The 13038-nt window shown below is 44.7% G+C and overlaps 1 protein-coding gene across 1 annotated transcript in view; it reads right to left on the bottom strand.

Annotated features, from left to right (window-relative positions):
* The window catches only part of UBTD2 (ubiquitin domain containing 2), a 57553-nt gene extending 47307 nt beyond the window's left edge, over positions 1 to 10246 (bottom strand). Inside the window, exon 1 of the mRNA XM_074915885.1 lies at positions 10145 to 10246. Coding sequence (XP_074771986.1) covers positions 10145 to 10214 — 70 coding nt within the window. The 5' untranslated portion in view covers positions 10215 to 10246. The remainder of the gene's footprint in view (positions 1 to 10144) is intronic.
* Positions 10247 to 13038: the final 2792 nt, after the last annotated feature.

Raw genomic sequence — 13038 nt, 5'->3', positions numbered from 1 at the left:
GTTTCAGTTGCGTTAAGGTAGTGATGGGACATAGCACTAAGTAACATCAGTGTGAGGCTATACAATACATCACTGATTTAAAGCATGTGACTTTAATCGAGCAATGTTATTTCAATACTCATGTGGTTTTCTGCTGCAATTCAAGCTGTTTTGGCACCCGAACTAGTTTTAGATTTGGATAAAAGATACAATGGAGATCTACAGATGTGAAACACCGACACACAAATGAGTAAGACCACTTATCTCAAATGAGCATTTAAACCTGTCTTGGAATAATATCCGATACCGATAAGCACTTTACAGAACATATTTTTATTTGATAATTGCCTGTATTTATAGCAACCCATGTTCTTTTAATGTACTTCTGTAGGAACATAGCAAAAAAAATTTACAAAAAAAAAATCAGTCTGCTATATGTTTTACTGAGCCAAGTCATCAACATGCAATTCACAAGTGAGTTCCAACTCTTAAAAAAAGTTTAAATAGATATTTGACAGCTTTCCTCTTCTTCACCCATCAAAGTGCTAACCCTCAGTTGGGACCTGTGATTTACCACCCATTCAGCAGGTTTGCTCATTACATGCACTGGATGTACGTAATGCACAGGCAAAGGAAGAGATTCACTCACCCTCAGCAAGCAGGGCATTCACATCACGTCCTGAACAGGCAACCAGACCAAATCCGGGAACAGCGAAGGATGCTGCTACTTAGAGGTGTGAAGGACTGGAGTGCTAAGCTTCATCCAAACGTATGTTTAACTACTGCTGCCACCAAATATAGCCTCCTTGCAAATACATCCAGCAAGAGTTAGCAAAATTGTTAGTCCAACCTTAAGATAACGTTTATGGTTTCCAAACTATTTAACATGTATGCTACGCTTTGCTTGCCATTAACACTTCCAAACTGCTTACTGCCCGTGTATTCTCACCCTCACTTCAGTCCCTGTGTTAACAAGCTTGGAGCAAGCTGAGCTTGCTACTAGTAGAACCAGGACTTCTACCTGCAATACAGTTCTCCACCAAAACAGCATCTAAAAATGTGCTTCCATGTTCAGAGACCTTGAGAGTCAGTCCCCTTGCTGCTTCCAGCACAGACCCACACATACAACAGGTCCTTCCTGTCCCCCATGGGGTATGTATATGCAATGCAGTGACTCACACAAGAGGGATTTAGAAGCGTTTGTCAGGTGAGAGCCCAAATGAAAGCTAAGCACCCTGCATTATAAACATTATTTTGACATATGCACCAGAGATGTAGCAAATGCATCTGAAAACACTCTGAGGGCATTAAGAAGTCCAGCATATATGACATATGCAACGTTTCCCTATACACTTGCCAAGAAGTACTTTGTTCAGTATATATGAAGCATGTGAATTAGCAATTTTTACTTAAACCATTTACCTTTTCACCAGTCAGCCATTATCCTCAGATTGCTGATGCTTTACAGTAGACTCAGGCGCTCAAGTAGCAGCGTGTTGCCAAAAAAAAAATTGGCAGTAGAAAATGGCATTTGCCAGCTGCAGGTACTATCTGCTATTTTAAAGGTACTGTTTTACAAAAAGACTGTATTTACCCATACAGACAAGAAATCACAGGAGATGATAGTTCTGTGGTGGAAAAGTAAAGCAACAAAGTAAATGCCATGAGAGATCCTTTTCATGAATCCAGGGTGCCCTTGATCACAGCATGAGAGCAGAAATTGAGCTCCATGACTGAACTTTAAAAATACAAAGGTAACAAGCTTCCAACCCCAAGCTACTGTACTCTGCTCCCAATGCCATTTCAGGCCCTGAGAGTGTTCTCAAACTGGGAAAAGGTGAAAAATGCCTTCCTACATAATGTTGTCTGAACTAAGAGAATTATTTATAGTTCCTACATTTATTATAAATGATTATAAACTGTAACTTGTTATGATCTACAAAATGTTTATAATTTCATTGTATGAAAAATATTTTAGCTATTTATAGAAAAGTGTCAATAACAGTAGGCTGAAAACATATATATATATATGTTTTAAGGGTAAACTTTCCCTATTAACATGTTCAAAGATAACATGAAATCTACAGCATTGTATGATAATTGTTCAGATTTTAGTCTCTAATCTTTTTCCCCTGGGCAGGACCCGTTCTTACTGAAAACTACTGAAGCAGTCTTCACTACCATTTGTAAAGTGCCTTTTCTTTTATGATCGAGAACATGGGAAAACCACACGATAGATCAGAAATTCCCCAGATGCCCTCCCTTCTACCTAATCTTCAGCACAAGGATATCTTTTTATATATACATATATATAAAAATCCTTCAGCAGATCTGAATTTCTACAGCAGTGAAGAATCATTCCTTCAGAACTGTGCCCATCTCCTCCCACAAATGGCTTTCAAGCCGGGCTTTGAATTTTTCCTTTTAAATCATGTTCACTAAGGAGAGGGGAGATGGGAAGAGAAAAGGACATTGAGAAAAGGATGAAGGGAGGAGCTGTTACAGTGATCTAATATGCAAGCACAGCATCAAGGACCCCCATCCCCACCAGTATTTCTACTTTATAAAGTACAATTTTCAAATGCTTTACATTATGCCCTAAGAAGTCAACTAGATGTAGAACAGCTCCTGCAAACTGATAGCATGTATTAATTGCTCATGCACTTATTACCTGCAGAACCTGCAGTGCCCCTGCATCTCTCAGTACTGTGAAGTCTCAGAATGACAAACTACTTACGTAATTTTAAATATGTAAGGTAGCCTAAGAAACTTCAGTCCCATCAGGATATAAGACATAGTTTTTAATTTACTTCAAAGGTGGGAAACAGAACAAAACCCCTTTGCACAGTTTGCACTCCCTATCTTTTGTCCATCTCGCATTTGCACAGACCTAATCCGAGTGTGCCAGGAGACTGGCTGACAGCTGTGAGATCGGCCCAGGGTCAGCAGAAGGCACAAATGCAAAATTCACGTTCCTGCTGAAACCTACATAAACCACATTAGACATCCTGCATATTTTACTGCACACAGGTCAAGAAAGTAAAATATCAAGTTACATCCTATGCTGTAGGTGTTTTCCATCAACTGTACAAGCAGTGCAATGAGCACTCATACTGCTTTTGGATATGTCACTCTTCCGCTGATACTGATAACTCAGTATGAAACACTGAATTAGATTCTGCATTTTTCATACTGGAAACACAATCCCAATGTGAGGGAAAAGCTTTTTCTTTTTTCTTAAAGAAAACCAAAACCTGTATTTCGCTTCCCAAGGACTGGAACGCTTCTCTTTCAAATCTTAGATTTCAGCCAGACAACATACAGGCAGCAGATTAGGCTGTAACTGAAAGCCTCAGAGTGCAAGTGTTCCATTCAACAGCCAGAAATCAGATTACTGACCAGCTTTTCTTATTCTTCCTCGTACTCTACCTGGTTCACAGAACAGGCCACTTCCTAGCCTCTCCCTTCTGATTTTGGGTAATCGAGCCTCGTTGCTCTTGCCACACTCCCATGCCAAGCGATGCCAGACGCCAGCCTCCCACCAGCAGGACCAGCAGCCGTGGCACAGGCGCTTCCCCAGCGCGTGGATCCAAGGTGCCCTACGTGCTCACTCCCAACATGTGGATTCACCAGCCCTGCCAAGCCGCAATACAAATGCCAAAGGTTTAGCATCACTGTGAGTAAACAGAGCCCGTAGGTTTGCAGTAAACAAAGCAAGCAGATGCTTCTGAAAGCCCACCATACAAATGTGGCACTTGCATTGCCCTGGCATCCATCTAAGGTCAGCACCTTTCCACACGCTGAAATTTAGCATCTTAATCTGGCAAGACATCCTTGAGGACTACCTCATCTGCCTGTTTATACAATTATGATGACTACAGCTGTCTAAATGGAGCAGCGTTTAAAACCAGAATTAGGAAGACTTAAAAAGGCTCAATTTCATAATGTCTCTTTCGCAAAAGAAAAAAAGTCCTTCAGAGCTTCCAGCTGGAACTAAAATGAAACATACAAAACCTCCACAGACTTCACCTGAAGCACCTGCATGTAGGAAAGATGAAGGTGAACCAATGGCTTCTTTTAAGCTGTTGCTTAGGCGCTACGCACACAGGAGATGCCACACCAGACTTCCCTGGTTCATCCTGTCTGCTGGGTGGCAGAACTCCCCCACAGAAATGCTCTTGCCTTCCCAAGACAGGGATGCCACCAGCTCTGGGAAGGGAAAAGCTTGCGGCTGCACACTCAGCTGCGCCTCTTCTCAGGGAACACCCCATGGGAAGGAAAAGCAAGCCCTTCCTGCATTTTCTTTCGGAGCAGTACTTGGGAAGGGCATGCTACATGGCAATAGACATGCTGGGATCTGGCTTCTCTGCAGGAGAGGATGGACATACTGCACCAGCCACACGCAAAAGGTCATTTTGAATCTAGTGAGAAAGAATTGGGAGTATCATGAAGCACCTACTGGCCAGTGCAGCATACTTTCCTGTACCAGGCAATTTGGATTAAAAAAAAAAAAAAAAAAGAAAAACTAAGGACTAAGAGGAAAAAACCCCCAAACCTCTGATCTATTGGCATCAAAGGGGTCTGAATTTTAAGGCAGTGAAGCAGAGGTAGAAAATTGGAAACAACTGCCTAAAAATGTAGCTTATACACAGCATTTGTCTACAAGACAGGGTGAAAGCGTTTTTTACATCAAACCCTTTAAGTATAACATCCTTTTTTGCTTATAAACCAGCACAGGAGCCGTTGTATTCATTTCTCAAACATGGTCACCTGGTCAGAAGTATTTCAGATATTTATTTTCTTTCTTTTTTTTCAGGAGCTGGGTAACCAGACCAGCTGTGGCCAACTCAATCCTTTTTTGCACCTGCAAGACGACTTGCAGGAATCGGCAAGACTTAACTACAAGGCAAATCTTTATTTCTGGCTTCAACTGTATTACAATTTATGACTCATTAATTATATTATTCAACAATCACATGAAAAATAATAGCTATCATATTACCTACTGCAATGAGTGGATCGCTGCTTTTTAGAGTTTATTCAAACAGGCAACTAATAATATTTTCCATTTATCAAAAATGTCCAAAGCACAATGAACATTCAATTTATTATATTTAATATTCAGCAAAAGAGGACGTTGTTGCTTTCAACACTGATATCCCAAATAGAGAAATTAAAACAAATCACTTCATCTAGAAACCAAACAAACAATTGCATAGAAACAATGCCAAAAAGGAAACCTAACAGCTGCGTTCATCAGCCCTTATTAACAGTAAAAATAACACCTTATTTCATTTTCGAAGAGTTACTTGCTATCATCTGAAAAACAAAACAAAGTCTATCAGTTTACAAATTAAAAGTGTCATACCAAAGTGATATTCCAGTAGAAAAACACTTGGTACTGAATTATCAAGCACTCTCAGCACAAGATGCACAGATCCTAATAATCTCAAGGAGGCTGCGGGCACCCAGCCCTCAAGAAATCAAGTTACTAAAGGCTACTTTTATTCAAAGCCCTGTTAAAAACCACACGGACTTCTGTGGAAATCATAAGAGATATAGAGCAAGTTTTAAGAGCCGTGCTAAGCTTTTAGTATTCCCTTTTTTCAGAAAAAAACCCAAAAAAACCCAACACAGTAAGACCTAACAGCTAATGCTAGCTCTGATTTAACGTTACTTTTGCAAAAACATATCCAGCACTGTGTTTCAAGGTTGCACTATAAAACAGCAGGAACTTAAGTCTAGAGCCACCTCCTTTAGATGGCAATGAAACCCCAAAAAAGTGCTGTGTGCAGGCACACACCATCACAGCTTGGAACTAACAGCTAAAACACACTGCAAAACGCAATCTGGAAATGGGAGATTCTTTGTATGCTCTGATACGAGGGGTAGGCACCCAATGCTATTAACTGCTCAGTCATGAGATGCTTGTTTAACCCCCCCATGCAAGCCATGCATAGCCCTACTGTATTAGTCCAATTGTGAGCAACAAATCTGACTACTTAATATGCAAATTCCCTTGGTCAGTCTTCCATAGAAGCACCATGAAAGCAGTTATTGTAACTTCAAATTAGACATGTGATATGCGGCACTGCACAGCACTCAGAAAATATTTAAGAAACTGTTGTCCAGTTATCAAAAGCAGAGGTTGAGCACAATATTTGGTTTTCTAGAAGTAACGAAGCTCTAGCACTGCATCAAATACTGCAGGAGGAATTTCTGGTTTTAATATTCTCCTATTCTAGCATGTCAGTCAAACATGCAGCCCTATTTCCCCTTGTCCCTATTATCACTGCTGGGTGATAGGGGCAGCAGTAAAGAAGACAAATTTCAAACAGAATCAGTGTCTTTTATAACAAAGAAGGGCGATAAGAACTCCAGCAGGCAGGCGAACATCATGTCAAGGAGAGCACAGCAGCAATCAGACAGCTGCAGCCAAAAGCCTTAATCTGTAATGACTTGTCATGCCCGTACTTCTAGACACTGTATTTCCTGTCCTTTTGTTATTCCACACAAATAACTGTCTCACTGAACTTTACCAAGTAAGACAAAGTAATACGCAACTTCTAACAGGAGTAAGAGTTTGCCAGAAGAAAATCAACTGGTTCATGTTTCTCCTTTTCCTTCCCCCCTGCTTCCCTCCAAAGAAAGAAAAGAATTCTAAGAGCAGTCCTCCAGAAAGGATTTGCCTGTGGGGATGTCAAGTTGGCAATGCAAGTTCTCCTGTTTGTGCTAGACCAAACATAAGCGATAAGCTATCAAACCCTACGTGCAGGCACAAGTGCAGTCTTCCAGCAGTTAACTCTAAACCCAGTGTTCTTCTGAATACACAACTAAGTCACATAACTTGTAAGTGGCCAGAGAACTGCTATTTCTCACCCCAATCTCACTGTCCTGCAGAAACTCAGACACCTTTGACAAGGCACAACATGAAGAGATGGGGCATTTGGCTCCCGAAAATTTGGAATAGCTGAAGGGAGACAGCTGAGCTAAAGGGAGGATGGCAAAAAAAAAAAAATCCCATGTCTATAAATCACTTCACAATCATAATTTATTCTTCTTTGTATCTCCTTTAAAGAGTCATCAGTAACTCCATCTTGTCATCCAGGACATCCACCCACAATACAGCTCTGCCGGACTACAACACACCAAGCACCAAGCCCTTGCCAAAAAGAACAGTGATAACACAACAGCTGGTATCAATCCGCAAAGACCATTTTATTTCCAGCAGGATGGGCATAGCAGCATCTGTTTAACTCTAGTTAAGGAACAGACTCCTGCTTTGGTCAATGTGAATGGAAACATGCAATAAACTGGTACACACACGTAGGAGAGCTGGTATTTTTGATTAATACGAAGTTACACACAGAGACACACCTGAGTATATTAAGCAGCTCTCCAGATTCTTGCAAGCCTCTCAACCTTGAGAAATACCAGTAGTAAAAGACAAAGGAAGCTCAGATAATCAGGGCACGCTGTCAGCTTTGTCGAGCAGAAGAGAAGTAACAGGAAGCCCCGGTGACTGACAAAAGGACCGAGGAGAATATGGGGATGTGACAAATCCTCATCTGAACTCCAGTGATACAATCGACCAAGATTTTGCCAGCTCCATACAGCACCATAACAGATTGAGACCTCTATGAATTAGACTTGAGATATGGCTCCCACTTATGCAGCATCAAGGGCTGCTATTGCTGTCTAATCAATCTCATGACCATTTGTAATTCTCCAAGAAACTTCTCCATTCTAGGGAAGAAACAAAGCCTCCCCCAAGTAAGTCCATCGCCGGCAATGGTCTGGTTGGAACTGAGATGTTTCTGTTTCAAAATAGCCTTCTTGAGATTTATAAAAGGATCCAGCCCTGCTCACTGACAGCAACCTGAAAGCAAATACACAAGACTAGGTCACAGCCCAGGAGCTAGAGGAAATGAGCCTTATACGGGAAACAAGAATAAGTTGCCTTTCTGCACAGGTCTAGTCTCCAAATTGTGTTCACTTGGGCTTCATCTGGTTCACTTGCTGATGCCTCAAGACATAAGCTCCCTCGAGAGAGCAAGTCAGATTTCATACTTGGCGTGGGCACATTTGCATAATTTGTAAAGCTAAGAATTAGTGCAGGCTGGGCTTTGACATCTTGGGAGTCAGGTTTATAAAAGATATTTTGAGGTTCTTTCAGCTTAACCAACACCCCCTTTTTTTTCTTGTTGAGAGGCAGGAACAGATACATAACATTACAAAACCGGCTACTGCACACTGTAGCTGTTTAAGACAGTCTTAAGAAGCCCATAATTCAACTGAAATTTCATCACTTCTCACTTCAGTGAGACAACCTTAAGGAACATTATCCTTAGAGCATGAATCAACATGAGCCAGCTGACATGCATTTCACATCCCTTACATCTTGAAAAATCCAGCTGCTGTTCTAATGCACCAAGCACAATAGGTTACTTAACCCCAAAGCAGCAGTATGTCATGGCATATAAACACCAAGCAGAAACGTGCTCTCAGTAAGTCCATCCAGGACAGCACTCTGTAGACAAGTTGGATGGTGACTGCCCACTTCACGTGCTGCTACTGGATGTGTAATAAGACTATTCTACAGTATCAGCCAAACTCTGATAATTTTTTCCCTCCTATCATCTCATTCATTTGACATCACAGGCAAGATAAGAGTGAGGAAATTAAACTTAGGCTATTTCTGTGACATGATCTCACCTCATATCACCTAGCTACTGAAGCAGGTTTCTGAACAAATGTCAGTGCAGATTTTAATGATATTTTTCAGTCAAGATTTTTTGGGTATGTGATGATTCCTGACATTCTTTGGCTTTTAGTATGCTCTGGTCCTTTCCGCACCGACACTCTTGCATTTTTTACTGGTTGGCAAGTGTGCTTAGTACAGGTGTATTTTTTAGATAACTTGCTTCTTCCCTTTTTTTTTTTTTAATAGAGGGGAAGAGTAAGGAAGACTCATACTAGACAAAGCTATGAAATTCCTTTTAATAACAATGATGTGATTAAATCCTACACAGTTCTTAGCAGCTGGACTTTCTGATATTTCTATGAGCTCTGTATCTGGTGTTAATCAGCAGGTGGCTGCTTCAGATACAATTGTGGTACATTTTTTTACTTTATGGAGTGACAGCAAAGTCACTGATATGACAGAATACCCATCAGCTGGGGCATCTGAAACAAAACCAGACCGATAAATAACATTCCATAAGGCACAGGGGAAAATGTAGACCTAGATCAACATTTTCAACCCGAATCTGTGGACCCTGCATATGTGAGGACTACCTGTGAGTCAAGTGTCCAGTTGGGAGGCTGACTTTAAATTACTATAAAGCATATGCAACTCAGCTGGAGAACGTTAGGTATCCACAAACCTAAGAACACTGAAAAAGCAATCATTCAGATATTTAAGAAAAATGTAAGGGTAAAGGCCGCTTATACTGCAGCAATGTTTCCACATACGCTACAGTAACTAGGTGTGCACTGGCACACAAGTGAGAACATGCTGCTCCAGCACCTGAAGTCGCTGGAAATTGATTATTTAGTATGTGTGATCTAGGCTGGAGGAAAGCATCCATCTTTCTTGGAGAGAATCAAAAGAAGGAAAAAAAAAAAAAAAAACAAAACCAACCCAAACCCGCAGCAGTGCCAGGATCTAAGTTATCTGAAGAATTATTCTCCGCACACCACAAGGAGCTAGGCTGGAAAACAAAGTTTGGGAGCCCCGGGCAGGCCCTTTCCCCGGCCCGTCTCTATTTCATCAGCCTCCTGCTCCCGGGCCGCGCCGGGCGGGCAGAGGGGCCGCGCCGCGGAGCCCCCCACCCGCCGGGGCCGCGTCGGCGGGGCGGGGGGCTCTGCCCGCCGGGCACCGCGGCGAGCTGCCGGGGGCTGTAGGCCGGCCGGGGGTGCCCAGCGCACCCCCCGCACACCCCCGCCGCCCCGGGAAAGTTGCGGCCCGGGCGCAGGGAGGGGTGGGGGAGGGCGATGCCGGGCGTAGCGCCCCAAGGCCGGCGAGGGCAGCGCGGCTCCCCCGCCCGCCGCCGGCCCCGGGCCCGGCCCCACCGCAGGCCCCGGCCCGCAGCGCCCGCCCCGGGGTCTCCCCGCGGCGCCGGGAGCGGCCCCCGCCCGCCCGGCCCCGGGCCCCGGCACTCACCTCCGGTGCCGTCCGAGTTCTCGTTGAGGCTGCCCGAGGAGTCGTGGTGGGAGCCCACACACCCGCCCATGGGGCCCGCCCGGCCCGCAGACCCGCCGCCGAGCCGCCCCCCCACCCCCCTCCCCCTGTAGCCGAGCTCCGCCGCCGGCCGGGCAGGCGCGATGGCTCCGGAGCCGCCTCCTCGGTCTGCAACACCGCCCCCGAGGCGCGGCCTCCTCCCGCCGGCCGGCCCCGCCTCCGGCCCGCCAGGGCCCGCCCCGGCCCCGGGCTCGCCCCCGGCCCCGGCCCCGGCCCCGGCCCCGGCCCGCCGCCGGGTGGGCTCGGCCCCACCGCCTCTCCTGGCCTTGCGCCGCGGCGGCCCGCAGGCCGGGATGGGCCTGGCCGCGGCCCGGCGCCGCCGAGCCCGAGGCCGCCCCTCGCCCCCCGGGCGGCGGCGGGGACGGCGGGCAGCGGCCCCGCGGGGCAGGGCGAAGCCCCGGTGGAAGTTGGCGGGCCGGCCTGGGGCGCCGCGACCGGCCCCGCCGCAGGGGTTGGGCCGAGGCCGCGGGCCCGGGCGCAGCGCGGAGGGGGAAGGTCGAGGGCCGCGGGCTTCGTTTGGGGGGTGCGGGGCCAACCGCCCCCCGGCTGCGGCCCCGGGCGGGTGCCGGGCTCGGGGGGTGCGGGGTCGGGCGAGCAGGGCCCGCCTGGCTGGGCCGGCTGGGTCGCCGGGGCCTTCGGTGGCAAGATGTATTTATTTTTCCTTACTGTGCAGTCTGGGGCTTTCCCGTGCTTTCTGCAAGTGAAAAGAAAGTACATGCACACTCGGAGGTAAAGTCGGTATCCGACTAATCATCCAACCACCTCTGTTAACAGACTGCCCGTTAAAATAAAAACTAAGCAAAATCAGGGCTTCTTGGTCAATCAGCAGCAGTCTTCAGTCCTCTGAGAAGAAAAGTTTGACTTCGTGCGCTTAATGCCCAGAGGGGTTATCTTATTGCAGTAGCAATCTCGCTGTGAGTTCGGGGAGTTATGGTTCATACACTATCAGATGCACTGTAGCTCTTTGAAACAACCAGCAATAAGTCAGAACATTGAAAAATGGAAGCAGACGGTGCAAAAAATAAAGCATGGTAACAGACTGCTCTGGATTCCCCACACACTCTGCTATACACGGCAGCTTAATGTTCTGATACACAAGATAGCAGAAAACAAAACTCAACTGAGCATATTTTACCTCCTTAAAGATGACATTGCAAATGTATTTTTTAGAATTAAAGTAGCATAGCTGTTTGTAGAGCTCATAGTCACCACAGTGAAAGGAATGGATGGACAAATCCATTTTTCTACCATTAATTTTCCTACATAATCTTTGTACCAAAAGACCAACCAACCTTTGGGAAGGCACTTGCATTGATAATTAAAATCCCAAATATATGAGAGAAGCTGATTCCAAAACACCAAGCATTTTATGATCTGAGAGCAAAAACATGTAGAGCTGGTCTGCTCTATGGGTCCAAGTGGGAAGGTCAGGACTGGTAAGAAAACCTAAGGAAAGAAAAGATTATTAGAGACTGAACACATGCGTACTAAATATAAGAAAAGCAAAAATCCCTTGTCTCTGCCAAAGTTTAAACCAGATAAAGGAAAAACACTGAGCTCAGTTGTTCTAGTTTTCTTTTCAGGTTGTATCTCAGGGCCACATGGGGGTTTGCCTGAACATACACAGGTACAATCAAAGGTGTGCCGGGTATATTTTTTTAACTTTGGATTGTACATAATTTGTTCAAAATTGTAGAAATACAGAAGAGAGTTAAGGGTGTTGCAAATTTTCATGAGAGTAGGTGTTGTTGTGGGTTTATCATCAGAGTATGGTAATTCTGTGGAAAAAGCGTGGACTGCAATGAGGCACTCGGGATGCGTACTGGGACAGCTTCTACCTCTGGATATCATCCTGCCCTGTGAGATCCCAAAAATGCCCATCAGTGAGGCTGAGGCAGGGGTTAAATACAATGTGACTCTGTTCCAGAACAGGGTGGCTGCAGGACTGCGAGCTGGCGTGGGAAAGTATGTCCACACTGAGACAGCAGTCTGCTTGCAGAGCTTTGAAATAACACATCAACACTTGTTATTCTGCATATTTGGTATTAAACTCTTTAATTACCTTGTTGTTCTCACACACACACTGTATATAATAGATATATATGTATTTGTGTGTATATAAACACTCAGGATGGGTCAAAGTCAATGTTTACTGCCTGACCCCATGTATCAGGATGTACTTGCAAACCGCTAATAAAGTGCAGAAGACAAACAAAGACTTTTTCTAAATGAATGATTTATTTTGAAGATTATATTCCTCCTCAAAATAAATTTCATGAGAGGCAAGGACTGAGCTCTGCAATCAGAGTTTCCTCACTCTAATCCTGGCTCTGCCCTAGATACCCACTGTGGCCAAGTCACATAACCTCGGTTGCTCTATTTCTATCGGTAGATTAATGTTTGTCTACATATCTCTTGGGGGTATGGCTAGGATTAATTAATTCTTACTCTTTATTACTTGTTAACTGCCTGCAATGTGTGGGATGTAAAACACTTTGAAGATCAGAAGTGCCATTTCACAAATTAAATGGTGTAATGAATTGACTATTCCACACAGGGACAACTACCCTATATGGTTGGAAACAATTCTTTGTGGGTCATAAACCCTACAGTGCTAACGGCTAAAGGGTTTTCTTTTGGCACAAGATGCCACTGGACTGCAGGAGCATTTTGTACCAGGAGGGCCAGAGTGATGGGGTTTGTGGCTCAAGGAATGTAGAAAAGCCCTAAGTGGATCTACATTTGCATTGTCAAGATTGTTTCCTATATATTCCTATATATTAAAATATTTTGTATACTTCACCGGTTTTTCTCTC

The sequence above is a fragment of the Athene noctua genome, chromosome 12 (assembly GCF_965140245.1).
Source record: "Athene noctua chromosome 12, bAthNoc1.hap1.1, whole genome shotgun sequence".
Classification (NCBI taxonomy): Eukaryota; Metazoa; Chordata; class Aves; order Strigiformes; family Strigidae; genus Athene; species Athene noctua.
This window is presented reverse-complemented; position numbering and strand designations above follow the sequence as displayed.